Source organism: Sebastes umbrosus, chromosome 2 (assembly GCF_015220745.1).
Source record: "Sebastes umbrosus isolate fSebUmb1 chromosome 2, fSebUmb1.pri, whole genome shotgun sequence".
Lineage (NCBI taxonomy): Eukaryota > Metazoa > Chordata > Actinopteri > Perciformes > Sebastidae > Sebastes > Sebastes umbrosus.
In genome coordinates this window covers 31,345,305-31,370,473 of record NC_051270.1, presented here as the reverse complement: position 1 = coordinate 31,370,473, position 25,169 = coordinate 31,345,305, and the positions used below count along the sequence as shown (strand labels likewise).

Here is a 25,169-nt window from a genome sequence, read left to right as displayed (position 1 = left end):
AAAGACAGCAGTAGTGAGAAAATGTTGTTGGTAAAGAAATGATTGTGATTCAACAACCAAACAAAAGATTGAAAATACTTATTTTTCCCTCAGGCATGACAAAAACTAAGTTTTGATTAAAATTGGTCTCAAATTACAAAAAAAAACAATGAGGTGATCATATTAACAAGTATTGCCTGTGTAGCCAAAGTCTTAGTAAGGGATAATCTACAGCGAGCCGGTCATTGTGGTGAAATTAACCCAGACAGGGCGATGCGGCTTTGTGTTGGGGTCTTGCGTCGCCCTGAAGGGGTTTATTTCACAACAATGACCCGCTAGCTGTACATTATCCTGCTTATTACACGGCTACTTACTTAAGAAATCAATAATTTGACACAAAAACGGTCCACCAGAGTCCGAAATCAAAACTGCGCCCATAGCAACGGTCTGTTATACATAGCAACGGTCTGCTATAAAGAAATAACAGACGCCGTAGAACGCCGTGATTGACCAATCAGAATCGAGTATTTAACAAAGCTGTGTAATAATATACAGTATCTTACAGTATTCCTTTGTGCTACATTACAATGTACATTACAACATACAGTGTCTTGTTAATACTTGTGTATTAATCCACAGTTGAAAACAGCCCCCAACAAATGCTCTATTTACTAGGGCTGTGTATTGGCAAGAATCTGGCGATACCATACGTATCATGATACAGAGGTTACGATTCATTATATTGCGATGTATTGCAATACAGTAAGCAAGGCGATATATTGCGATTTAAAAAAACAAAACTGTCATAGTATAAAGAACACACCACCATATGCATACAATCTGAGTAAAAAAAGTGACGTTTTTTTATGTAATCAGAACAGTGGGATCTAAATTTGCATTTATCACAGTTCCTGTAACATCCAATATCATAGCACTACTTTGGGAGGGCACATATCTTTGCAAATGAAATAAAAGTATTGACTGAGTTAATATTTGCATGAAAACTATTAGCCTAAATCAAAATCAATAGTATTTTTAAGAATCAATACAGTATCATAAAACAAAATATTGCGATACGATACTAATACTGTATTCATATTTTCTTACACCACTACTATTTACCCCTTTCTGAGTAATGTTAAAAACTACAGTGGCCAGCTGTTATAGGAAATTATTTAGCCTTTTTTGAAAATGAAACATATGTATATCTGAGCAGTTTTTTAGCGTTATGTCTTAATTCAGAATGATTGAGCTTGTGTTTTAGTGCCACAGACATGGTAGAGAAGTCATGAAGTTTTGAGAGATGGACTAATGCATTTGTTTTTGGTCTTTTCATAGGATTTGTTTAGATTTTTAGAAAGACCAAGCTGACACAATTAGAAATTAGAAATATTTAGGAAAAAATATGTAACATCAGCAGCCTTATCCTTTCCTTACGGTTTGGATGAAGTAGTTTCCATCACGTGCATACATGTAATTATTTGACTTTGCTGTGTTTCAGACCTGGACGAGTGCTCCAACGGGACGCACATGTGCAGCAACAACGCCGACTGTCTCAACACCATGGGTTCGTATCGCTGTGCGTGCAAGGATGGATTCTCTGGAGATGGATTCTACTGCTCAGGTTACACATACAAACAGATTTTTTTTTCTTTTTAAAAGATACACAAATGCATGGTGTGTTTACGGACTGTGTGTGTGTGATCGCCACTACAGACAGCGATGAGTGTGCAGATAACGGCAACCTGTGTGACAGTGGCCACTGCCTGAACCTGCCAGGAGGCTTCCGCTGTGAGTGTGACATGGGCTTCATCCCGACATCTGACGGCAAGGCCTGCGAGGGTAAGACAATACAACACTGCTATTACTGACTATCTTGGTTCCAGACCTCAGCATTGGTGCCCACATCCTAAATTATGATTGTGTGTTGTGTGTGATGAGTGTTTCAGACAAGGTCTGGTGTTACTCTCTGGTGAATGGTTGTTTGTTTTCCAACCGATCCAGCAGATGCTGCCTTCACATGGTTTTATTATATTTTGGACACTTGAAGCGCACAATATGCTCAGCGGCATGTAAGTGCTTTTAGCTGTGAGAACATTTCTAAGAGACTGACGACAACAATGGATCTTGTGTTGTTCTCTTTTCAAATTAGTTGTTAATTTGGTATTGATGTTTGGAGCTTGGTCAAAGGTTTTTTTGTTTTAAATCAGCAGACAAAGGCCGATGACAGCCTTGCTATCCTAACATGTTCTTGTTGGCTATTGTGCTTCTGTCCCAACCATAGACTGTATATAAAGATTTTTATTAAGCATTTTCCACCTATTTTCACTCTTGTGCAACATAAGCAGTCTTAAGGTGGGAACAGGACTAAATTTAGATAACTAGTTAGTTAACATTAGCTTGCAAGCCAGCTAACTTAGCCAGCATCTGACTTCTTAACACTCAGAAACAAGGCTGAGTGGGCACAGACTTTAGTTTTATCTTTAATTAATTTAACATAACCTCCTCTGGCTAGCGTCCATGTTATACCGTTAAGAGTGACAAAGGTCTTTGAGATTCCCTGATGCAGAAAAACAATCGACTGGGTGGAAGGAACTCTTATTTTGCACCATAGAAATCGCCTAAAGTGCAAATTGTCTTTGCATTAAACATTTATTGTCAATTAAGACAAAGACTTTTAAAGATAAAGAGTGTAGTGTATTGACTCTGTACAGACTTACAAAGGCTACATAGTGGAGTGGTAACAAAAGGCCATATAGTCTGAATCTTAGGCTAATTCCTGACATCCTGCTGGCTGAAATGCTATGTGTACACTAGGGTTGGGTGATATGTTCAAATTTTTCCGGCCATCATCAGCCCAAAAACTGGCGACTGCCAATATGTTCGCGCAGGTGTGTGTGCGCCCCCTCACCCGCTGCCATAGATTGGCTGTTCCAGCGGCGCAGCATCGTAAAGCACACTTCATTCAAACTCGACAGAAACAAAATAAAACTCACCACAACAGTCTTTGTTAGTCTTTTCAATAATCACCAACTCTGATTTGGTTGAAATAAACTCTTGTTTCAGTGAGTTAGATGTGAAAATATGCCGACTCCCCACGTTATTTACCCCCGCTGAGGCTTTCGTTCTTTCGAGGCGGACCATTGAATTAGCCAATTAAAATGACAAACATCGCCCAAACGATCGCCCAATAAAAACAATCAGCGATGTACTTCAGCCAATCGCCGATAGCCAATATATTCGTCCAGTTGCCCGACCCAAGTGTACACACTGTCTTTTATCCTTTTCAAGTTCTTGTTTGAGATGAGCACCTTCCAGACATATCCCTGGATTTAAAATATGAATGAAATGCTTACATGCCTTCCAGCTTTATCTAGGTGTCCCATAGACAGTAGATCGTTTTAGGGATATCTTAATTGGGATGCAGCATTTACATAAAGTAGAATAAAATATCAAGGTGATGTTAGATTGCATGTAGACTTAAATAACTGAGGAGGGATCTTGTATGAAATCCAGAGCTGAGCTACTGTAGAGTCAACATCTGAGCACATTTCTGACTGGGAGCAGGCGAGTGTGATTCATGCTTCCAGTGATAAGACATCGCTGGATTCAATTGACTGAGCAGACTGACCTCATTGTGCTGATGTGTCAAACATCCTGAAATAACCTGTCCGGTCCTGCCTGCCTCAACTCAGACAGGTCTGGACAGTAATGACTTGTGCAGAGTCTAATGATGTGGAAGAGCACAATTTCATAACCTTGGCTGCTGCTCTGATAGTGTATGTGTGTGTCTGTCTGGGCATTTTTTTGCCCCAGAACTGTCGTTCTTTAGCAGAGGTGAGCGGCCTTCACTTCCTATTGCTGGCTGCCAATTTTCCACCATGATCCCATGATCCACTAATCCCTCACAGCTGGGCCTCTCTCTCTCTCTGTCTCTCTCTTTCTCTCTCTCTCTCTCTCTCTGTCTGTGTCTCTTTTACAGACATAGACGAATGTACCTTTGCTGACATCTGTGTCAATGGACGCTGCCAGAATATCCCGGGACTTTTTAGATGTGAATGTAGCCTCGGTTATGAACTGGACAGGAGTGGAGGCAACTGCACAGGTAAGACTAGTCAACACCAGTCAAGCTGCCAACCCCGATGATGCTCTGTTTATGCCTCGATGAGCTGAGGAGATTTGAAAGAGTGTAAAAGAAACTGAGCAGCAGTGAACATCTCTCATCTCCTTTCAGATACAGAAGGAAAGTCCCTTCTCTTCTCCTTGCTGTTGTGGCAAATAATGATGTATTGATAATAAAAAAATATATATATTTTTTGTGGAGATGAAGAACTGTTATAAACTGTTGATTTGTCTTTTTTTCTCAGATATTAATGAATGTGCAGACCCGACCATCTGTATCAATGGGATGTGTGTCAACATCCCTGGAAGCTACCACTGTAACTGCCCTGCAGACTTTGAACTCAACCCCACTCGGGTGGGCTGTGTAGGTGAGACTCAACAAGTCCTCACTACACATTGTTGATGTTTGCGCTTAGCTTATCATAGAACTAATTCTGAATCAAACACCTGTATACCTTAACACCTGTGTGCGTGTGTGTACAGACACTCGTTCTGGAAGCTGCTACCTGGATGCTCGTTCCCGAGGAGACGCATCAGAGAGTTTAGACTGCTCCAATGAGATTGGAGTTGGTGTTTCCAAGGCATCCTGCTGCTGCTCGCTGGGCCAGGGTTGGGGAAATCCCTGTGAATCATGCCCCTATGTCAACTCAAGTGAGTCAACTCAGTTTAAGAGATTTTAACGTTTTATTCCACGACATAAAATACATCAGTAGATACCCCACCCGTGAATTTACTACAAATACATCATCCCTGCAGCACTCTATAGCAAGGTTTGTGAGCTCTAGCCAGAGATATACAGAGGTAACATATGGATGGTAAATGGACTTGCATTTATATAGCGCTTTTGTAGTCTTCTGACCACTCAAAGCGATTTACAGTACATGTCAGCATTCACCCATTCACACACACATTCATACACTGATGGCAGAGGCTGCCATACAAGGTGATAACCTGCCCATCAGGATGTAATCTAAATACTTACACACCGATGGCACAGCCTTCCGGAGCAATTTGGGGCTCAGTATCTTACTCAAGGACACTTCGACATATAACTGGAGGAGCCGGGGATCAAACCACCGACCTTCCGATTGGAGGACGACCCGCTCCTACCTCTTAGCCACAGCCGCCCCTATCACACCTCCTGGCAGCAAGTTCTCTACCTGACGGATATTCTAAATGTTCAACCCACCTCATCAACACACGTTGTAAAATCAGTCATGTGTTATACTGGGTATTGATATTTTCCTCACTACACTGAAGATATTAATATACGTATAGCTAGCTCACCATAGTATCTGGTTTTGCAGCTGTGCGGATTTGCTCAGCGTTAAGTGATAAGACATGAGAAGCTGCATTTTGATGCTATAATTATTTACTTTAGTTTATGCCTCTTCAGGTCAGTCACGTTTATCCATCTCTGGAAAGGTCGCCAGACTGTCACAGGGCTGACATATCGAGACAGACAACCACATTCACACCTACGGGCAATTTAGAGTCAACAATTAACCTAACCTGGGAGGAAGCCGGAGAACCGGGAGAACATGCAAATTCCACACAGAAAGGCCCCAAGCCAGGTTTGAACCTGCGACCCTCTTGCAATGAGGCAGCAGTGCTAACCACTGCACCACCATGCAGCCCTGTTCGTAAACAAACAAGTGCAATTTTAATTGAATGAACCTACAACATGAATCTTTTAACTAAGCGATGCAGCAACATTCAAGTTATTCTCATATAATTTTCACGATAGAGTCAGTTGCAGATAATAAGAATGGAGAACCATTACAAATGTCTAATGAATGATGAAGTTGCTGCTACTTTGTCATGTATTTCCTTGCCTTGCACTGCCCTCCATCACTTAAGTAAAGATTTGAGTAGACTTTGGACTACTGAGTGGGCAGGGAGGTGGCTGGATAATGGATTTTGAATGTCACTATCTGGCTGTAAGTAATTTCGCTGTCGCTGGCTTTGATCAACAACACTGTCAACTCCCTCTATTAGTTGTTTTGTATCATGGTGCGAGTTAGCCGCTCTGCCAACATACAGGCTACATGCTGCCTGCTCTTAACATGCGATGAGTGTGTGTGTTTCCTGTAATTGTTGTTGCTGGTAAAGATGAGACAGTTTTGTGCATCTTACTTGAAATTGCCAACAGATGGTTCAGAACATTACAAGGAATGACTCATCCTTTTTCAGCTCGAGGAAATGCTTGCTTCTGTGACAAGAACCCAAACTTTTTCTTTTTTCGCTTTGTAGTTGTGAGTAGCTGCAGTCCACTGGGCTCTGTGGATAGCTCTGAGATCTGAGATGGTTCATCGGTACTGTCAAACCGTGCAATAAAACAGCCTTGTTTGTGGTTTGTGTGTTGGTTGTTAATGATTTGGTGCTGTGTTACAGCCGAGTACAAGACGCTGTGTCCTGGAGGAGAAGGCTTCAGACCAAACCCCATCACTGTCATCTTGGAAGGTCAGACAGCAACATGCTCTCATGTGTTTGTGTCAGGTTGCTCCTGTGCACACAAACACATACACAAACACACACACACACGCACACACAATGCCCACTGAGTGTTTCCTTTCTCTCTCTGGCAGACATCAATGAGTGCCAGGAGCTGCCAGGCTTGTGCCAGGGTGGACAATGCATCAACACGTTTGGCAGCTTCCAGTGTGAATGTCCAAGAGGCTACGCCCTCAACCCAGACAACAGAGTCTGTGAAGGTATTAGACACACACACACACACACACACACACACACACACACACACACACGAACACACACATGAACACACAGGTGACCTATTCCTCTCTAGCTCTTGCCCTGGGACGTTTCAGTGGAAAGGAAATTGAGTCCAGCCATCGAGGCCTTCGTTCATCGAGGACACATGGAGAGAGAGAGGGAAAAGCGCTGAGAGCAAAAAGACAGAAATATTGGACCCTTTTGTCCTGTAGACGACATTCTAGCTCAATTCTAGCTCAATATGTCTCCGCTCTGGTTCCCCGTCTGTTGCTAAAAGCTCCGTCAGGATGATGAGACAGCTGAGCGCCTAACTGTGTCCAGAGGAGCGAGGCTCTGATGTGGTCAGCCCTCTCCTCAGGGAAGTACACTGAGTCCCCTGTAGACAGGCCAGAGATGACGGAGGGAGGGCGAGACAGAGAGATGAAAGATGAAGAAGAAAAAGAGATAAATGAGAAGGGTGTTTAGAAAAGAGAAACGGGAACAAAGAGAGGAGAGGAGAGGAGGGGGGCTAAGGGTTAGACAATGACATGTGGCGGGAGGCATTTTAATTAGCGTGTGTTTGTTGGCCTGAAGAACAAAAGCCGGTGTCCGCTCTATAAAGTCCAGAAATGCACATCCACCATGACTCTAATCAATCAGCAGTTCAGCTGTTTGCTGGGCTGGAAGGAACGAGCACTGTGTTTGCTATCTGGCGGTAATAGTGGTAGAGAAAGCATTTTAGTATAGAAAGTATGAAAGGAAAACTATTAGAAAAATTATAATCCAGCCTGTGTCCTGCTGTAGTTGTGGCAGTGGTCATTTTGGTTGTGCAATATGTTCACATAAGATGATGATTACATTGGGGGTCATTGTTCACTTACCTATAGGAACGTTACAATACCAGAAATTTAGTAGTCGATGCCAATATCAGTTAAATTCCATGATTCTTGATCACCAATTCGATACCACTGTAAAAAAACAAAACAATAAATCCCCATGTTCTTCAACATACACTCCTTTATAACCGTTTGCATACTGTTTTTGTGAATTTATTATTAATTCTTGAGGATCTGCCTCAAGTTAACAAGACTACATATGAACACATCATGATAACTTTATAATTTCCATTTTCCCAATACTCATTTTACTGAATAGAGCTTGAACATCATAATGTAACTCAATGCAACCTCAGTTCGTTAGCTGTTAGCTCAGTTATTTAGCCAAGCAGGACTGTGCGCCCACCAGCTGATAACAGCAAACAACCGGTTTCAACACTGATTTATTGTCCACAATGTAGAATTATCAGGAAAATGTTCTATCGTCCCCGGGACGACGGCACGGCATTAGTCTCGAGACATGATCCCCAGTAACTATGATACCTGCGGTACTGTAGAAAAACATTTTCAGAGCTTTGCATCGACTTGGTACCAAAATACTGGTTATCATGACATCCCTACTTACCTAGAGACACAATGTGTTTGATCAGAATATTTTGCAGACAGGTAGTTCTTCCATGTAGGAAATCAGCGTCATCATGTATTCCATATTGCACTCGTTCCACCTTCCTTTCGATCACAGGTAGTCTTCAGTTAGTAGTTTTAAATAAGTTAAATAAGTCGTGTGGCATGTCAACTAAAGGAAATTATTAATCAAAAAAATCTGTCCTTCTCACTGTGTGCAGATATCAATGAGTGTGAGCGACCAGGTATCTGCGGCCCAGGCCAGTGCTACAACACCATCGGGAACTACACCTGTATCTGCCCTGTGGACTACATGCAGGTCAATGGAGGGAACAACTGCATGGGTAGGTCTGCATGCTGCACTCCACTATCAATCAGAGAAATGGTAGGAACATGCGGTGTCAGTTTTGCCTTTAACGTTCTCTTTCTTATTAACACATACAGACATGAGGAAGAGCTACTGCTTCAGGAACTTTTACTCTGACAACAGGACATGCGACGGAGAGCTGACCTTCAACATGACCAAAAAGATGTGCTGCTGCTCCTACAACATTGGCCGTGCATGGAATAAACCCTGTGAACAGTGTCCTGTGCCCAGCACTGGTGAGGTCTCCAACACACAGGTGTAGAAAGTATAAGGAACTAAAAGTGAGCTTTTATAAATGCACGTCTTATGTCCACTCAGATGAGTTTGCGATCCTGTGCGGCAGTGAGAGACCAGGATATTACATCGACATCACCACTGGACGGGTCATTGGTACGATTTCTCTATTCAAAGTTTTTTTTGTGATGAAAAGGAAAAGTTTGTCTTGTTCTCATCTTGTCCCCTTGTCTCTTTCTCATGCGCTAGATATTGACGAGTGCAGGGAAATCCCAGGAGTGTGTGAGAATGGAGTGTGCATCAACATGATTGGCAGCTTCAGGTGTGAGTGCCCCATTGGCTTCATCTACAACGACAAGCTGTTGATTTGCGAAGGTACAGTAAGGCCTACCACACACATTGAAGATCTACTGAAAGTGATGCCAAAATGGAAAATGCTGTAAATTATTCTTTGGTTTTTAAACTAAAAGTCTTTACACACCCGGGGGCGCTTTTTGTTTTAGTGTAATTAATTTGCACATCAATACATTTTTTCGAACTGTTGTTTTTGTCGAGTACTTTCACACAGAACGTGAATAATACGCAGCGAAAAAGCATTATGCAGAACTTTTTTTTTTCCGTAACTAGTCAATTATTCTGAGATTTCACAACTCAAATAAAGGCAATCAACCAGTAAGCACCTTTAGTGTGTTTAACAACACGGAGGCTCTGTAGTCCGAAACCATGACAGCAAACTTTATTACTCCTTTCAACCTTGACAAAGGAAGCGCAGACCAGATCCACTCCTTTCGTTCTTACCTTTCACAATAAAAGCCCTAGATATCAGTGTGTATCTGTTTACGAGAGGAAAATTCACTCAAAGCATTTCACTAAAAGGAAAGTAAAGTAACTTACAGTAGTATAGGCTATACAACAATTTACCTCAGACAGACTGCCAGATGCTGCTCTGGGTCAATAGGATCCCGTTAGTTTGTCTTCTGCCTGACCAAATCTATTCAAACCTTTTATTGAAAAAGTGTTGCAACTGTTGCAAACGTACATTGCTTGCGATATGAATATTTTTGTTGCGAAATATTTGCAGATAAGTATTTTGCATTTTAATATTGTTCATTCGTCACGCCCCTGGTGTGTATAGGTGTCAGTCTTTTTTATATTTATACCCTCTTTGTAAAGGTGCCACCAGTAGATGACTGTCTTTGAACACTTCTGTCCCTGTTGTTGCTGTTGTTGTTAGATATTGATGAGTGTCAGAACGGACCGGTGTGCCAGCAGAATGCAGCCTGTCTGAACATGCCAGGAAGCTACCGCTGCGAGTGTAAACCTGGATATCGCCACACCCCCACCGGACAATGTCTAGGTAAGGCTTTAAAGAGGTGAAAGGTGTCCGCAGCACTCAGATTATACAGTACATTACTAGTGTGATGCACGGTTGTCACTGTCAGACTGGAGAGTCCTCACCGATAAGCAAATGTCAAATCAACATCCTGTTTTGCTTCCTGCTTTCCATGCAAGTCCTAACAACAAAACATGGTGAGATTCCAGTGAGAGGAAACTGAAGCTGTGGCTGGAAACAATGATAACCTCACATGTGTGACTCATATACAGTAATTAATAATACAGTGATTTATAGGGTTGCCCCCTCTTAGTCGATTAGTTGACTAATGGTAGTTTCTGTCTTAGTCGACTAAGAGTTCTATAGTCGATTAGTAATTTTTTTTAATGCCTTTTCATGCTGAATGACTTATTTTTAAGAAACCTATAAGTACATCTTTCACATCACAAGATTTAAAGTGGTGCTTTTGTGTGATTCTTTGTGGAGAAACTCAGTTTTACAGATCTGTCGAGAAAATCAACTCATGGATTAGTCGACAAAATTGTATGAAAGTTAGTCGACTAAGAGTTTCTTTGGTCGAGGACTGCCCTAGTGATTAATAATACAATTATTAAATTAAATAATTATGATGTTACTCTAGTAATAGTCATTAAAGTCATATTAAACTGAGATTAAAATTATTTTAATTATGTGAGTTATTTATTATATATGATAACATAATAAATAGCTCACTTAATTAAAAGAATTTATACAGTATGATGTCAGGGTTTATTTGGATCTCCCCAAATTTGAGCCTGGCTTAGCCAGTACACTCATCACGTACAGTATGGCACACAACCAACTTTCAGTCAATAATTACTGTATATAATTGGACAGTTTTACATTTTTACAATGTTCCCAGTCAAGTTTTCCATGTTTTAAAATTGTCCCAAAGATTAATGACAATCAGGAGTAGTCAGATTTCACATTGATGTCTGAGTAAAGGAGAGAACTGAGTCCAGATTGACTCCAGCTGCAGCAAATGATGCTTCAAACAAGAGATAGTTTTTGTGGTTTGACTCTGAATTTCACAGAGTGACATTTGTTTTCCTCTTTTTTCAGACCGTAATGAATGCATTGAGAACCCTGGTGTATGTAATCCTGGTCAGTGCATCGACACGCTGGGGAGCTACCGCTGCATCTGCCCCAACGGCTTCAAAACAACGCGGGACCAGTCCATGTGTGTCGGTAAGTTGTGATGGTTCAGTTCTCACTTGTGTTTGACATGTACTGTGAGCGCTGTCTGAGGTAAAACTGTGACTGACGTTTCAGACGTGGACGAGTGTGAGAGACAACCCTGTGGCAACGGGACCTGTAAGAACACAGTGGGCTCCTACAACTGTCTGTGCTACTCCGGCTTTCAGAACTCTCACAACGGAGACTGCATAGGTACGTCCGTCTCTGAATAGAAGAGAAAAAGCAAGAGAGTTATAATCTTTATGTGATATATTGTGTTTGTGCCTTGATCAGATCTCGATGAGTGTTCGACGCAGAGGGGCATCTGTCGAAATGGGCAGTGTGTGAACACCGTGGGCACCTACGTCTGTGTGTGCCAAGATGGCTATGAGCTCACTTTAGATGGCAGACAGTGTGCAGGTAAGGAAATTACATTTTTTTATTTTTTATGTTAATCTGAATGTAATATGTATGTTTTACCCATGTATATAAAGATGGACGACTTGACAGCTCCCCAAAAGTGAAGCCAAAGCATCTTGATCGCCCCCTGGTGGCTGGCTGCAGTACAGGTCATAAATCCCACTTCCTCCATGTTAGTGGATGGGACATGGGCCAAACTAAAAAGTACACGTCAAACAAAGACGTACATTTTCCCAAAGATGGTTTCTGTCATTTTAGGTAGTTTTTATCACGCCGATTTATGTTCATGTTTTAATTTTTCTGATAATTTTGGTTTTAATAAGTTATTTGATGCTATAAAAGGAGGTTAGACGTCATGATTGACAGCTGCTCTGAGCGAAGTTGTCACTGCCCGAGGCTTGGGAATTGTACGAGAGAGGAGATGTAACTTTAACTTTCCTTAACCGTCACCAGTCTGTGTAATAGAACATGTGTCAATTTGATCCTAAATGTAGTTATAGAAATATTATGGTTAGTTGTTGTGTCTTTCTATCCAAACGGCTAGCGTGGTGCTAACATAGCAGCTAGGTGGCTCACAGTAACGAGCTTCGGCCGCACTCGGCTCGTGATTGGCTCGGGTGGGTGTGTGGGCGGGACCTCCATACCGCAGCTCCAGCCCCCCCCCCTCCCGATCACTACTGCGCAGACTCTGGCTCCAAATTATGTCAAAATCTCAAGATGGCAGCTCCCGTATCAGGGATATTTTGGCTTCACTTTTGTACAGTGAGAGAAAGTGGAGACACGTTGCCCATCTTTATATACAGTCTGTGGTTTTACAGTGTTTTCCTTGTGTATTCCTTTTTTCTTCAGATATTAATGAATGTGCAGTGAATCCAGGCACATGCGGTGCAGGAACTTGTCTGAATCTGGATGGCTCTTACAGGTGTATCTGCCCACCTGGCTACTATCTCCATGAGGAAACCTGTGAAGGTAAAGCAGCCTAAAGTCTTTTCTGCGTCATGGTCGATAAATATAAGCCAAAACATGGAAAATAAAATCTAGAATTTCTGAAGTAATGAAATATCTGCACGCTGGGATGAATCTCACCTCAGGCAATTCAAAGAACACCTGCTCCCACACACAGACATACACATATATATATACTGTATATATATATACACAGCTCTGCTTAGGTGTATAAGAAGAGAATAAACTGCTTGTTCGCCTCCTTCTCTTCAATCGCCTTGCTGATACAAAACACCCCTCTTCTACCCCTCACACGTGGGAGTGGGCCCAAGCCAGAACACTTGGATTGTTTATACAGTGGAGCTGATGAAGAGATATTCGGCAGACTTCAACACATTCCTGCTTTGTGCTCTGTTCCTGGAAACAGCACTGAATTCTCAGCATCAGTAACGGCAGCAGCTGGTCATTGAGATGAGCGAACATGTGACATGGAGGCTATAATACACCTTTATCCAACTATAATTAGTGAGATTACATTCTGTCTTATTACATTTGGACAGACCATGACTGGTATGACTTCATCCATTGGCGATTTCAGACTCTTTTTAGGAGTACTCAAGCACACCTAAATTTCATGTCAGCACCCCTAAAAAAATAATTATCAAAACCTCGGAGACCCGCGGGATCACCGGCAATCCCGGCCAACATTACTGTCTTTGAGAAGCTGTAGCAGGCTCAGAGTTAGTTAGTGTGAATATATTGGTATCATATAAAACTAGAAAACCTAAGGAATGTATTGTTACCATGTCATGTCAGCTTGTCGGAAAGGAGGCTAAATAATGCTCCAAAGTTAGGCTAAATTTTGGCATGGCGATTTTCAAAGGGGTCCCTTGACCTCTGATCTCAAGATACTGTATGTGAATGAAAATGGGTTCTATGGGTACCCACAAGTCTCCCCTTTACAGACATGACTTCTTTATGATAATCACATACAGTTTTGGACAAAAAAAGAAAAAGTAGGTAGTGAATTTCATGATGGTGCAGATTAAAAATACATGTAAATTGAAGCTACCCCCAGGCAGCGCTGATATATGAATCAATACTCTGTTACTGTAATGCCTATTTCTCACCTCAAATGTTTTCAGAATCATCTTGTAGTGCACTGTTCAGCTGTAAAATGATAACGTTTGTGATCCGGCAGCCATGTTGAGATCAGTTGAGGAAATGCCAAGCACCGCTCACATGGCCGGAGCACAGCCAATGGGAACGCTCTCTCTCTGAAATGACCTGTGATTGGCCAAAGTCTCCCATCAAGGGCAGATTTTTTAAAGCCTGAAAACAGAGCCATGAGGAGGTGCAGAAGTCTAGTTTTCTCAGAACACTTGAATTACAATATGCTGAAAGGTTATTATGGAATCTTTGCCCAATGATGCCAACAACATTCTGCCTACTGCAGGTTTAATGTGTCACCCCACAATGTGGAAACGAAACCTACGCCCTTGACTGTACACAGGTCACATTCTCATTAGGGGCTGAGCCCCCCTAAAGGTCTGATCCTAGCATCGCCCCTGACTTCATCCTTGCGGCAATGACAGTAGTTTAAGGAAAAATCAAGTTAATAAAGCATTGCTGGGGGAATGTTTGATGGTACAAATTAGGAATGGATTTTGATGAATTTGTAAATTTGATGAGGTGGTTGATGGCGTTTCTCTTTGTGTGTCAGATATTGACGAGTGCTCCCAGTCGCCCGAGATGTGTACATTTGGAACCTGCTCCAACACTGAAGGAAGCTTCACCTGCTTGTGTCCCGAAGGCTTCCAGGTCTCTGCCTCCGGACGCAGATGTTTAGGTAATTGTGTGTGTGTGTGTGTGTGTGTGTGTGAGAAAGAGGGGAAAAGAGACTATGAAACTAACTTATGCATGAAGTTTAAAGTGCAAAGTGTAAATACTAGTGTATGTGTATAGTCTGTCTCTGAGTGGTAGTGGAGACAAAGCAGCAGTCAGTGGTGTTAGACTTTTTCCTGCTCTTTCTTGATAGCACACTGTGTTCCAGCTGGTTCTGCTGCTGCTGCCTCAACAAGGCCAAGGGTGGCTCTGAACAGATCGCTTTTCCATTTCCTCACTTGTATGTGTGCGTGTGGGTGTGTGTGGGTGTGTGTGTGTGTGTGTGTGTGTGTGCGTGCGTGTGGGTGTGCGTGTGTGTGTGTGTGTGTGTGTGTTTATGTACATATGTGTGTTTTTGGGATGGGTGGGGGCGCGCTGAGTCCTCTGTTAGGGAGTTCCCCCTCCAAACACTGAAGTGATGACATCATGAGTTCAGTGAGGCAGTTTGTATTTCTCTCCAGTGTCAGAAGTGCTCGGCTGAGGGTCGGGGGATAAACAGGAGGAGCTGGGTGGAGATTCAGCAACATGGGCAGTAAAAGAGATCAAGGTTTCTTGACAAGAACAAACCCAGTCCCTCTGAGAAAACCCTTGTTTTTATTAAAAAATTATGACATGAGGACAATGAAGAAAATCGTGATGACAACAGTGATGAAAATCATTTGTGGGCCTTTGCGTGCACTCGTTAATATTTTATATTAAAAACATAGATGGGAGACAGTTACACACTTGTGATTCACTGGTGAAATTAAATTAATTGCCAATTATTGCATTGAATCATGAAGTTATAATGAAGGGTGAGAATCTCAGTAATCATGAACACAACATCACTTGCAGCGTTTAGGTGCGGTTCCACTGAACTTTTATTATTATTTATGTCTTCTAATTTTTACTTGCATGTTTTTCTTACATTTTGTAGTAGCATTGGGCCTCATGCAAGAACCACTCGTACAAACAGATTCGTTCTTAAGTTGCTTGTACGAGCGATTTAGAAGAACTTGTCGCTTTCACCAAATTTCTTGTATTTTGAATTTTCTCTTTGGTACGAACACAATTTACGAGTGGTCCAGACCCGTCGTGCAAGTCATGTTGAATTAGTCTGCTGTTATCCAAACCTAGGTTTTTCACTAATGGATGGTATATTTTATTACTTAGAAGCAATTTTGAGTTTGAAAATCCTATATAAATTAGATTTCATAATTATATTCTGCAATTGTAATTATAATATAATTGTAAATGTATTCATTCAGCCTAACGGTATCATCATTCATTTAAATTGGCCATTGATCCTTTTGTATAACATTACAATACAATATGAACATCTCAAACTGCAAAACAACTTAAATTCTGCACTTATTGAAGGTTAATTTGTCTCTGTATATAACAAGGTCAACGGGGAGTGTAACCAGACTCGTCTTGGCTGACTTACTTCTTTTGGATGTGCATCAGAGCGACTGTATTTAGACAGCGTGCTGATGGTAGAGACCGATGAATGGGGCAGGACACGTAGTCTTATATGATACCATTTGGGCGTTAATTATGTTAATTTACAATGCTCATGAGCGCACGCTTATTTGCGCTCCGGTGGCATTCATCACGTTATCATGGGTCATTTACACAGTTATCTGCAGTTAGGGGCGTTTGCTGAATCTGACGTGGCACACTCGTACAAGCCCACGGTACGAAAAAAAAGAGGCCCAATGTTTGAGGGAGCCTGAGAACAATAATTTCACTGCCAACGACTGCTCCACTGCTAAGCTAGTCAGATGCTAAGTGACAGAGCGACAGCCCCAGACAATCGGGGGGGGGGCGGGGATGTGAAACATCAGTTCCTGGCTGGAATCATACTTGGCATATTACGATAACAGTATATGGTATGTGTCTTAACCACTAGGCCTGTGTTTTTAATTATAATGCTGTAGTGGTTTTGCAAATTTCCATAATCATGACCATTAAATATCTGTCAACACTCTCAACACTGTCAGACCTTTTGTTTGCTAAGTGTTGATTTATTTCAAAGCTTTAATCTTTTTCAGTATTACCGTAAATTCTATATCTGATTTTAACAAATGACAAAGCACTGACATTTTAGGGGACCATATCAAGAAAGCACATTTTTTTCACATTTGTATCATATTTCACTGTACAAACTACAAAATAAGAATGACATGTCCACGTGCAGATGCACATGTGCATGCGCTCACACACACTTGCACAACAGCTGTGCACAGAGCGCCATAAATCTCTTTTGCGGAAAGGCTGACAAATCAGTTTCATGGAGGAAAGTAACTTGACACTCTTTGACATTCTCCTCAAAGAACCAGGTGTTCATGTGTGTGATCCTTGCCTCTGAACCAGGTGTGTGCATGTGTGTGTGATCTGTGGTGGTCAGAAAGCTTATTTGTGTTGAGTTCAGTGAAGGCCAGTGCTAGCAGGAGAGCACGACCATATGCTTCTCATTACTAGTAAGTGCCTGCCTTCGTCCAGGAGGAACAAGAGCCCTCAGAAGCAGAGAGAAAGAGACTGGCAAACACAGATCATTCAGGATAATTAGCCAACCGCCGCCCTCACTGCAAATACTTCACCAAAAAATGTGAAAATGTGGTTTAAGAGAAAAATACTTTACAGTACATACAGGTGAGTATAACACCGTTTACCTCGCACGGCAGCTGGATTCTCATGATGTCACAAGATCACGCAAGAATTGCGGGATCACATATCGCACGAAAATCCATTTGTCAGGATTCAGGATTCAGGATTCAGTCTGTTTGTGGCCGACAAGCCAGACCAGTGTCCTGTGGGGAGTTACTGGCAGCTACGGGCGTGGCTTAGGTGTGTGCGAGGCGACATGTAGAGGCGACTGTTCATTCTAAACAACAACGGCGGCTCCTGAAGAGGTTAGCGTAGATGCTGCAATAGTATCATACATAGAGCGCTACAGGAGTGAGTCCTTAAACCTGGAAATGAGTTAGCATTTTAGCACTTCCAGTTCCCTCGTCTGGAAGTCAGTTGGTTTTTTGAATGGTTAACACAAGCTGAATACGATGCTAGAAATACGTCATACCTGTAGCGCTCTATATCAGAACAGAACATTATTTTCTTCATTGAAAAAAGAGCACTGAAGGCTTTTCTCAATGGAAAATATGTTTTCACTCTTCTCCCGAGCGAGAGAGTTTGATTGACAGATGGTTCATCCAATCAATTACCAAGTATTTTTTGAAAGTGCCTGCCCTTTTCCAAACCGTTTCCAATGACGACTTCTCAGATAGTTCTGTGTAAAAAAAACATCTGGCGGGTCAGGTTATAACACTGTACTCACGACTCACTTCATTACTTTAATCCTGTGTGTGTGTGTGTGTGTGTTAACCCTTAGATATCCGTGTGAACTACTGCTATACCAAGTTTGAAAATGGCCGCTGCCTGGCTCCAAAGCCTCAGAACACTTCCAAGGCAGAGTGCTGCTGCACCGGGATGCCGGGTCAAGGCTGGGGAGATCCCTGTGAAATCTGCCCCACCAAGGGACAGGGTGCGTACACTAAACCTCCTATCACATTGACGCACATGTGCACGACACACACACAAGCTCTTGCACAAAATGACATGCATTATTTAATGGTATTTGTGACTTTTCACATCTCATGGTTCCAGAGGCTTATCCAGTTCTCTGTCCCAATGAGGGATATCAGCGGGGGCCAGATGGTCCAAAAGGTACGTGTGTCATCAACACTGAATCGTCACTGTCCTACATCTCTGTTATAGTTGTGGCGTGTAATTCATTTGGTGTTTTTTTTTAATTGTAGATATTGATGAATGCCTCAATGACCCTTGCATCAATGGCCAGTGCATCAACATCGATGGCTCTTTCCGCTGTGAATGTCCCATGGGATACAGTCTGGACGTCACTAAAGTCAAGTGTGAAGGTCAGTTTACTCACTGTTTTGCCATCTTCCTCTCTTTATCCTCATCTTCCTCCTCTCTCTGTCATACTCTGATTTATTTACCTGGTAGATATTCTATAACACTTACATGCTTTTTTTGTAACTTTCTTGAATACAGACACTAATGAGTGTGATATTGGCAATCCCTGCGGCAACGGCACATGCACTAATGTCATCGGTGGCTTCGAGTGTGCCTGTCATGACGGCTTTGAGCCTGGGCCAATGATGACCTGTGAAGGTACGTGCCTGTACTCTCACTTCCATCATGCAGTCTGTGTAGTCCTGTACTACTACTACTACTGCTACTGTAACCTGTTGCCTTCTGTTCCTTCTCCAGACATCAACGAGTGCTCCCAGAATCCTCTACTGTGTGCCTTCCGCTGTGTTAACGTGGTGGGCTCGTACGAGTGTAAATGTCCCACAGGCTACGTGCTGCGTGAGGACAGGAGGATGTGTAAAGGTACTGCAGCTAAATGACTGACTCATACACTCCACTTTCTCAGTCAGGGTCCATTCACTGGAAAGTTGGTAGAAATTAAACTAAGGTTGCTGTCACACCTGAAGTTCGGTTTATTTGGTCCCGACCAAGAGAGAAAAACGTATACGTTGTTGCATTTTAGTTCTGGTCCGGTTCCTGTTCACACTGAACCAGAGGAGTAAACATGAAGTCATACAGACTGACAGGTAACTCGTTGATTGGACTGTTTTGGTGATTGTCATCCTGCATCATCAGGACCAAATCAAATTCCAGTGAGTGACAGAAGATTATTCAGCACTTTAATGCTTCCGATGTGTATATTTATGTTCTTTGTTTAATAACTGATTATAAGCATTATTAGTATTATTAGACTGCAAATCGGCCGCATGTTATGATGAATAATAGTAGAGACAGGACGGTACAAAAGCCCCTTTGCGCGCTCCCAGACGACTGGTGCGAATGCATAGTCCAAACGTCGGGGAGCACCCGGACACTTCGCACGGATTAATGTGGGCTCGCTGTCACACAACTTTTAATGGAGTTAATGAACTGACAAGAAAACGGAGTCGGATACAAGCACAGCGGTTTTAACCAATTTTAACTTATTGAGTAGGGCGTTGACGTGCTTATATACATGGCCTTAAATACAGATCACTTCCTGAACAGATTTCACGATCAGCTGATGTATTTATTACTATTTTAACTTTTGAAATCATGCTAAAATTACATATCTGCTCTCATAAAATCCTGTTGTTGGTTTGTTTGCTTTCACACCACAAACAAACCACACTACAGTCCAATTGAAAGCGCCTTTTCAGGTGGTCTCGGTTCGGTTGTTTGGTCTGCACCAAGGTTCGATTGGCTTTCACACCAGCCCAAACAAACCATACTAACCGGGCAAACGGACCTGAGTTCATTTGAATACCTCATAGAGACATGCTGGCCCCGTCCATAAAGCTACATAACACACTATCTCTGTAAGATCCAAGAGTTCTCTGTCTCGGACGAACTTAAAACACACTCTGGAAACTGTAGCCGGCGGAGTCAGTGTTTACACCTCCGCTCTCTAAGATAGCTCGGGCACCATAGCAACGGTTGTATTTGGAGGGAAGTGCTGAGACAGGAGGAACTTGTCAGTGTCTATAGCGTCACTGTTTACATTAGAGCTCTAAACAGACCACCAACCCTCCCACTACACGCCTGTTAGCACCACAGAGCTCAGTGTTGGATTGGGCGGTTACATTAAACTCTGCGTTACATCACTGCTGCACATGCATGCATACACATCAATCTCTTCATACTTTTGCATCCTCTTACTCTGAGTATATGCTGTTTGTTTTCCAGACCAGAATGAGTGTGAGGATGGTATCGATGACTGTGCCAGCAGAGGCATGACCTGCAAGAACCTGATTGGTACATACATGTGCATCTGTGCCCCCGGATTCACACGGCAGCCCGGCGGAGACGGTTGCATGGGTAAGATTATCATAGTGTCCTACTGTAGGAAATAATGAACCATCATTCTTGTTTATGTCCTCAAATCTTGGCTTCACTTTCCATGAAATAAATCTTGTTTATACTCCCCCACTGTTGTGTGACAGTGTACAAGCTAGTTGTGTATTCTGGAATTAATTTTATCGGAGAGGTTGTTAACCCTCCCTATTTCCTGTCCTGGTAATTAGTGGACTTGTGTTACGATGGACTTGGGACATTAGAGACTTTGCAAACTCACAAGAAAAAAATGCTGGGGGACAAACTTAATCCTTCCATTTTTTGCCATGAAAATCAAATGTTAAGCTCTCAATATTTGTTCAAAATATTAGCAATCAGCAGCTTCAGTCAAAAATATCAGGGTTCACTCTTTAAAAACCATATTAGTGAATATTTACTCTGAAAAACTATACACTTTTTTTTTTTTAAATCCTGCCTTTGTAAATAATAAATTGTTAGTTAAACCAGAAGAAACCAACACAATTAAAAGGATTAACTACTTAATATATGTTAGTATTCATAACACAGGACACTTCAGAAAAAAAACCTGCCACAAGCTTAAAAATTATACAATAAGTTAGAGATATGAACTTGTGTTTGTAGGTGAGTTGCTGGCCTTTATTATAGGCTGTGTCCCTGATTGTGAAATGACTGTGAAATTTGATAAAGGGGCCGTAAGAAATATATGAATAAATATATAAATAATATGTGTATATGTTTGGACTTCCTGGTTGAACTTTCACTTTCGCTTCATTTAACGAAGTTTGACATACAACAGAAAGTCCTGTGTAACAGATATTTCGTTTTTATCTTCACTTTGTCTGTGTGTGTGTATCTCTGTTAGATCTGAATGAGTGTACAGCCAAACCAGGTATCTGTAAGAACGGCCGTTGTGTGAACACAGTGGGAACCTTCCGCTGCACATGTGACCAAGGATTCGTCACTAACCCCACACAGACTGAATGTATCGGTACGTACATTGTTATCAATTTATATATCTTGCTTGCACTGTATGTTCTTTTCTTTTCATTGTGCTCTACCTTCACTTATTTGACTTTAGTGTCAGATTTTATCAGGATCTGTTGCGTCCTCACGGCCTCTTTAATTTGACTTACCCCAGTTTGTTCAGAAGGGGCTTTTTGTGTTAAGTCAGCCTGTAGGAAAAGAGGCCGTAAAGTTAAACTCAAAAGAAAACACTTTTATTTAGTGGCATATTCTTTCTGTATTTCAAACATCTGTGACTGAAATAGGATGTTGGAACGGGATGTAACACTGGGATGGACAGTCATAAAGTTAAAAAGATGTTGGTAAACAATCTTTAGGGATCAGAAATTGTTAAATTAATTGAACAAGTTCCAACCTCTGGGACAGGGACATGGCTTTGATGAACATCAAAAAGATATACCTCTATAATAATAATAATGATAACAAATTTAATTTATATAGCACATTTTAAAATACCGCAAAATCTCAAGATTCTTCACATAAAGGGTTAAACAATCATAATACGTTAAAACAATTTACACAAAATAATCATGCGATTAAAAGCGTTTATTATTTCAAGACCCAAGTTAAAAAGTACGTAAGATTAGAGACAGAATATTTAGAGACCCAAGTTTAAAAGGAAAACACAAAACCAGGACCCTAAGGGGAGGCTGAGAGGAACATGGGGGTCTTAAGATTAGATTTAAACATCTATCTATTAATCTTGGGTGCTGGTTACACAAGCGTGGTCCCGGCGACCAGGAGGCCCGATCCCCCCCATGCTTGTGAGCTTTGTCTGTGGCACAGTGAGAAGGTTTGAGCTGCCAGACCGGAGTGTCACTCTCACTCAATACCCCATATTACCTAACAGGTTGAATATCTTTTGACAATATCAATATATCAAGAAAATTACAGATTTTATGGCTTTAATATTTGAATAGAAATGTTTTACGTTTTATTGACTCTTGGCTAGCTAGGTGAAAAGGTAATTTTTCATCTCCATGACACTGTCTCGATAAAAACCATGTGTCTGTTACTGTCAAGATAGTGGAGAGGAAATCCTTCCAAAGCCTTCCTCCCTAATCTAAATATATACTTCTGGATAGACGTGATGTGCTGAACTCGGTATGACTATCTTCCTCCTTACAGACAGTAGTGATAGAGCAGTGTGGATTATCTATTTACGTCTGGTTCTCTGAGGCCAGGTCCTGTCTGGGTGGTTTGGTCTGCTTTCCCACCTCTTTTGTTTGTCCGTCTGTCTGTTTGTCTCGCCCTCACTTTCCTCTCTCTGTCTCTCCCACCTTTCCAGATAACCGTGAAGGTTTCTGTTTCACTGAAGTGCTGACCACTCTGTGTCAGATGACTTCTAGTAACAGGAACATGGTGACCAAGTCCGAGTGTTGCTGTGATGGAGGCCGAGGCTGGGGCACCAACTGTGAGCTCTGCCCCGTGCCCGGGACCACTCAGTTCAAGAAGATGTGTCCTCTGGGACCTGGCTTCACCACTGACGGCAGAGGTATCTTAGAGTTTAAATTAAACATCACTGTGAAAAACTGAGAATTAATAGCAGCAGTTATTGAGTGTGAATCTTTGCTCTGGCAATATTTTTGGTGAAAAAATGTTATTTTTTTAACATTGAGGTGGGTTTTCAAAACTACATATTGAATATAAAATTGTTAAAATTACCATACTGGTATTTTTGCATGGTTCAGCCCTAAACCACAAGCCACAAGTACTTTGCATGTTTAGCTGTTAGACCTTTTTCTTCCAACCTGCCAGGCAACCACTGGTTTCTATTCATTTCAGTAACTTGCAGTAGAAAGCTGGATTCATTTTGAAAACCTTTCTTGGTTTTTATGGAGGCTACAGCGTCCAAGATTTAAAACTCGCCTGCAGAAAAGCATTGCATTTATTAGTTATTATATCAGTAGATCAAACCCTGAAGACAACAAGCAAACAGTCATAGAATTTGATCTGTTTTTTAATTTAAAAAAAACAATTTTGGTGCCAGTCTGTGTCTACAGGAAGTGTTCCCTGCTCACAACCATTACCATCATAAGATAGCTTAAAGGGATAGTTTGGGTGTTTTGAAGTGGGATTGTATGAGGCACTTATCCATAGTCAGTGTATTACCTACAGTAGATGACGGAGTTACTGCACGGAACCAAAGCAATGTACTGCTGTGGACGGTGTCGGCAGCAAAACATATTTTAGCCAGAAAGGCCCACCTAAAAAATCAGTATGAGTTTAAGTGTACGCTATTTTCTAAATATTTTACCTTGATGTCAGACAGCCCTTTCTGACGGGGAACTGAAGCGGTTGTATCCATCTATGCTCTCACCAAAGCCACCAGACTGTACCTTGCAGAACACGAGGGCTGCTGGTCTACCGCAGCTTCAATCGGTTAGTTTTGTTTGTGCTATGTGTGACTTTGGTTAGTTCGGATTCACCAAAGTCACACAATAACATAAACAAACTAACCAATCGAGGCAGCGGTAGACCAGCAACCCCTGTGTTCTGCGAGGTAAGAAATTACTGTTTTTTAATGGAGCCTGGTTGCTTTGGTGAGAGCATAGATAACAGCTTCAGTTCCCCATCATAAATAGACTGTATAGCTGTCTAACAGCAAGATAAAGCAGTGAAAATATTAGCGTACACTTAAACTGATATTGATTCTTTTAGTTGAGCCTTTCTTTGAAGTGGCTAAAACACATTTTGCTGCCGGCCCCGTCCACAGCAGTACACTTCTTTGCTTCTGTGTTGGTAACTCCTGTCTGTTTCTCCAAACTGGGCGCGTGCCGACCGTCATCTACTGTAGGTAATACACTGACTATGGATAAGTACCTCATACAACCTCACTTCAAAACCCCCGAACTATCCCTTTAACATAAAATAAAGCAGTGACTTGTTCAAGGTGATGGATTATCTCAACAGGTTTCAGGTCTCTGTGAGTTATTGTTCTATGTTTATTGAAATTATTAGAAACCATCCAGATGAATCGCTGACTGAAAAATAGGACATTAATTGTTATGTACACATGAAACTACTGATAGTGGGTGTTAAATTAACAGATGGCTGTTGTTGGATGATATAATCACGACTTGCAAAGCATTGATTTTTACTTGCCAGTTAAAATCAATACTTTTATACTTGACACAACACTGATGCATAATTAAGTACATAGAACAATATTCCCCTATGGTTGTAATTCACTATAAAAATTATTCTCTGAAAGGAACCAAGATTTAAAGCATACACTGTTATTCCCACTCACACAAGCGACCGGTAATTCAGTTGCAGTTTATCTTGAGCTAACTTTTCTTGTTTTTCCATCCAGATATTGATGAGTGTCGTGTGATGGGCAACTTGTGCAAGAATGGTCAGTGTCTCAACACTTTGGGCTCCTACACTTGCACCTGCAAACCTGGCTTCACTACCGACATCAGCGGCACACAGTGTGTGGGTAAGGCTTAATTTCACCTCCAGCACTTACACTTTATGGACTCTTTTTCCTACCATGCCTACCCCCCGTTCTCATTCCTGCTGTCTAGTAAAGAGCTGAAACTACGTGGGTGGACTGCCCACACACTCCTCTGAAAAATGCAGCCTG

General features: G+C 41.7%; 1 protein-coding gene and 1 long non-coding RNA gene across 3 annotated transcripts in view; one reads left to right on the top strand and one right to left on the bottom strand.

Moving 5' to 3' along the window:
- The window catches only part of fbn1 (fibrillin 1), a 91,718-nt gene that overhangs the window by 56,492 nt on the left and 10,057 nt on the right, over positions 1-25,169 (top strand). For both annotated transcript variants that reach the window (XM_037794321.1, XM_037794312.1), the window contains exons 35-60: positions 1,481-1,603; positions 1,696-1,821; positions 3,962-4,084; positions 4,347-4,469; positions 4,585-4,752; positions 6,496-6,564; positions 6,690-6,815; positions 8,495-8,617; positions 8,718-8,876; positions 8,959-9,030; positions 9,124-9,249; positions 10,109-10,231; positions 11,309-11,434; positions 11,519-11,635; positions 11,717-11,842; positions 12,692-12,811; positions 14,511-14,636; positions 18,042-18,194; positions 18,317-18,376; positions 18,469-18,588; positions 18,725-18,844; positions 18,944-19,066; positions 20,429-20,560; positions 21,420-21,545; positions 22,869-23,075; positions 24,897-25,022. In XM_037794321.1, coding sequence (XP_037650249.1) covers positions 1,481-1,603; positions 1,696-1,821; positions 3,962-4,084; positions 4,347-4,469; positions 4,585-4,752; positions 6,496-6,564; positions 6,690-6,815; positions 8,495-8,617; positions 8,718-8,876; positions 8,959-9,030; positions 9,124-9,249; positions 10,109-10,231; positions 11,309-11,434; positions 11,519-11,635; positions 11,717-11,842; positions 12,692-12,811; positions 14,511-14,636; positions 18,042-18,194; positions 18,317-18,376; positions 18,469-18,588; positions 18,725-18,844; positions 18,944-19,066; positions 20,429-20,560; positions 21,420-21,545; positions 22,869-23,075; positions 24,897-25,022 — 3,243 coding nt within the window. The remainder of the gene's footprint in view (positions 1-1,480; positions 1,604-1,695; positions 1,822-3,961; positions 4,085-4,346; positions 4,470-4,584; positions 4,753-6,495; positions 6,565-6,689; positions 6,816-8,494; positions 8,618-8,717; positions 8,877-8,958; positions 9,031-9,123; positions 9,250-10,108; positions 10,232-11,308; positions 11,435-11,518; positions 11,636-11,716; positions 11,843-12,691; positions 12,812-14,510; positions 14,637-18,041; positions 18,195-18,316; positions 18,377-18,468; positions 18,589-18,724; positions 18,845-18,943; positions 19,067-20,428; positions 20,561-21,419; positions 21,546-22,868; positions 23,076-24,896; positions 25,023-25,169) is intronic.
- LOC119502975 lies at positions 12,490-16,186 on the bottom strand. Its single transcript, XR_005210233.1, has 3 exons — positions 16,175-16,186; positions 14,279-14,285; positions 12,490-12,646 (listed from the first exon to the last, which is right to left on the bottom strand). It is a non-coding gene; the product is annotated as an uncharacterized LOC119502975 (long non-coding RNA).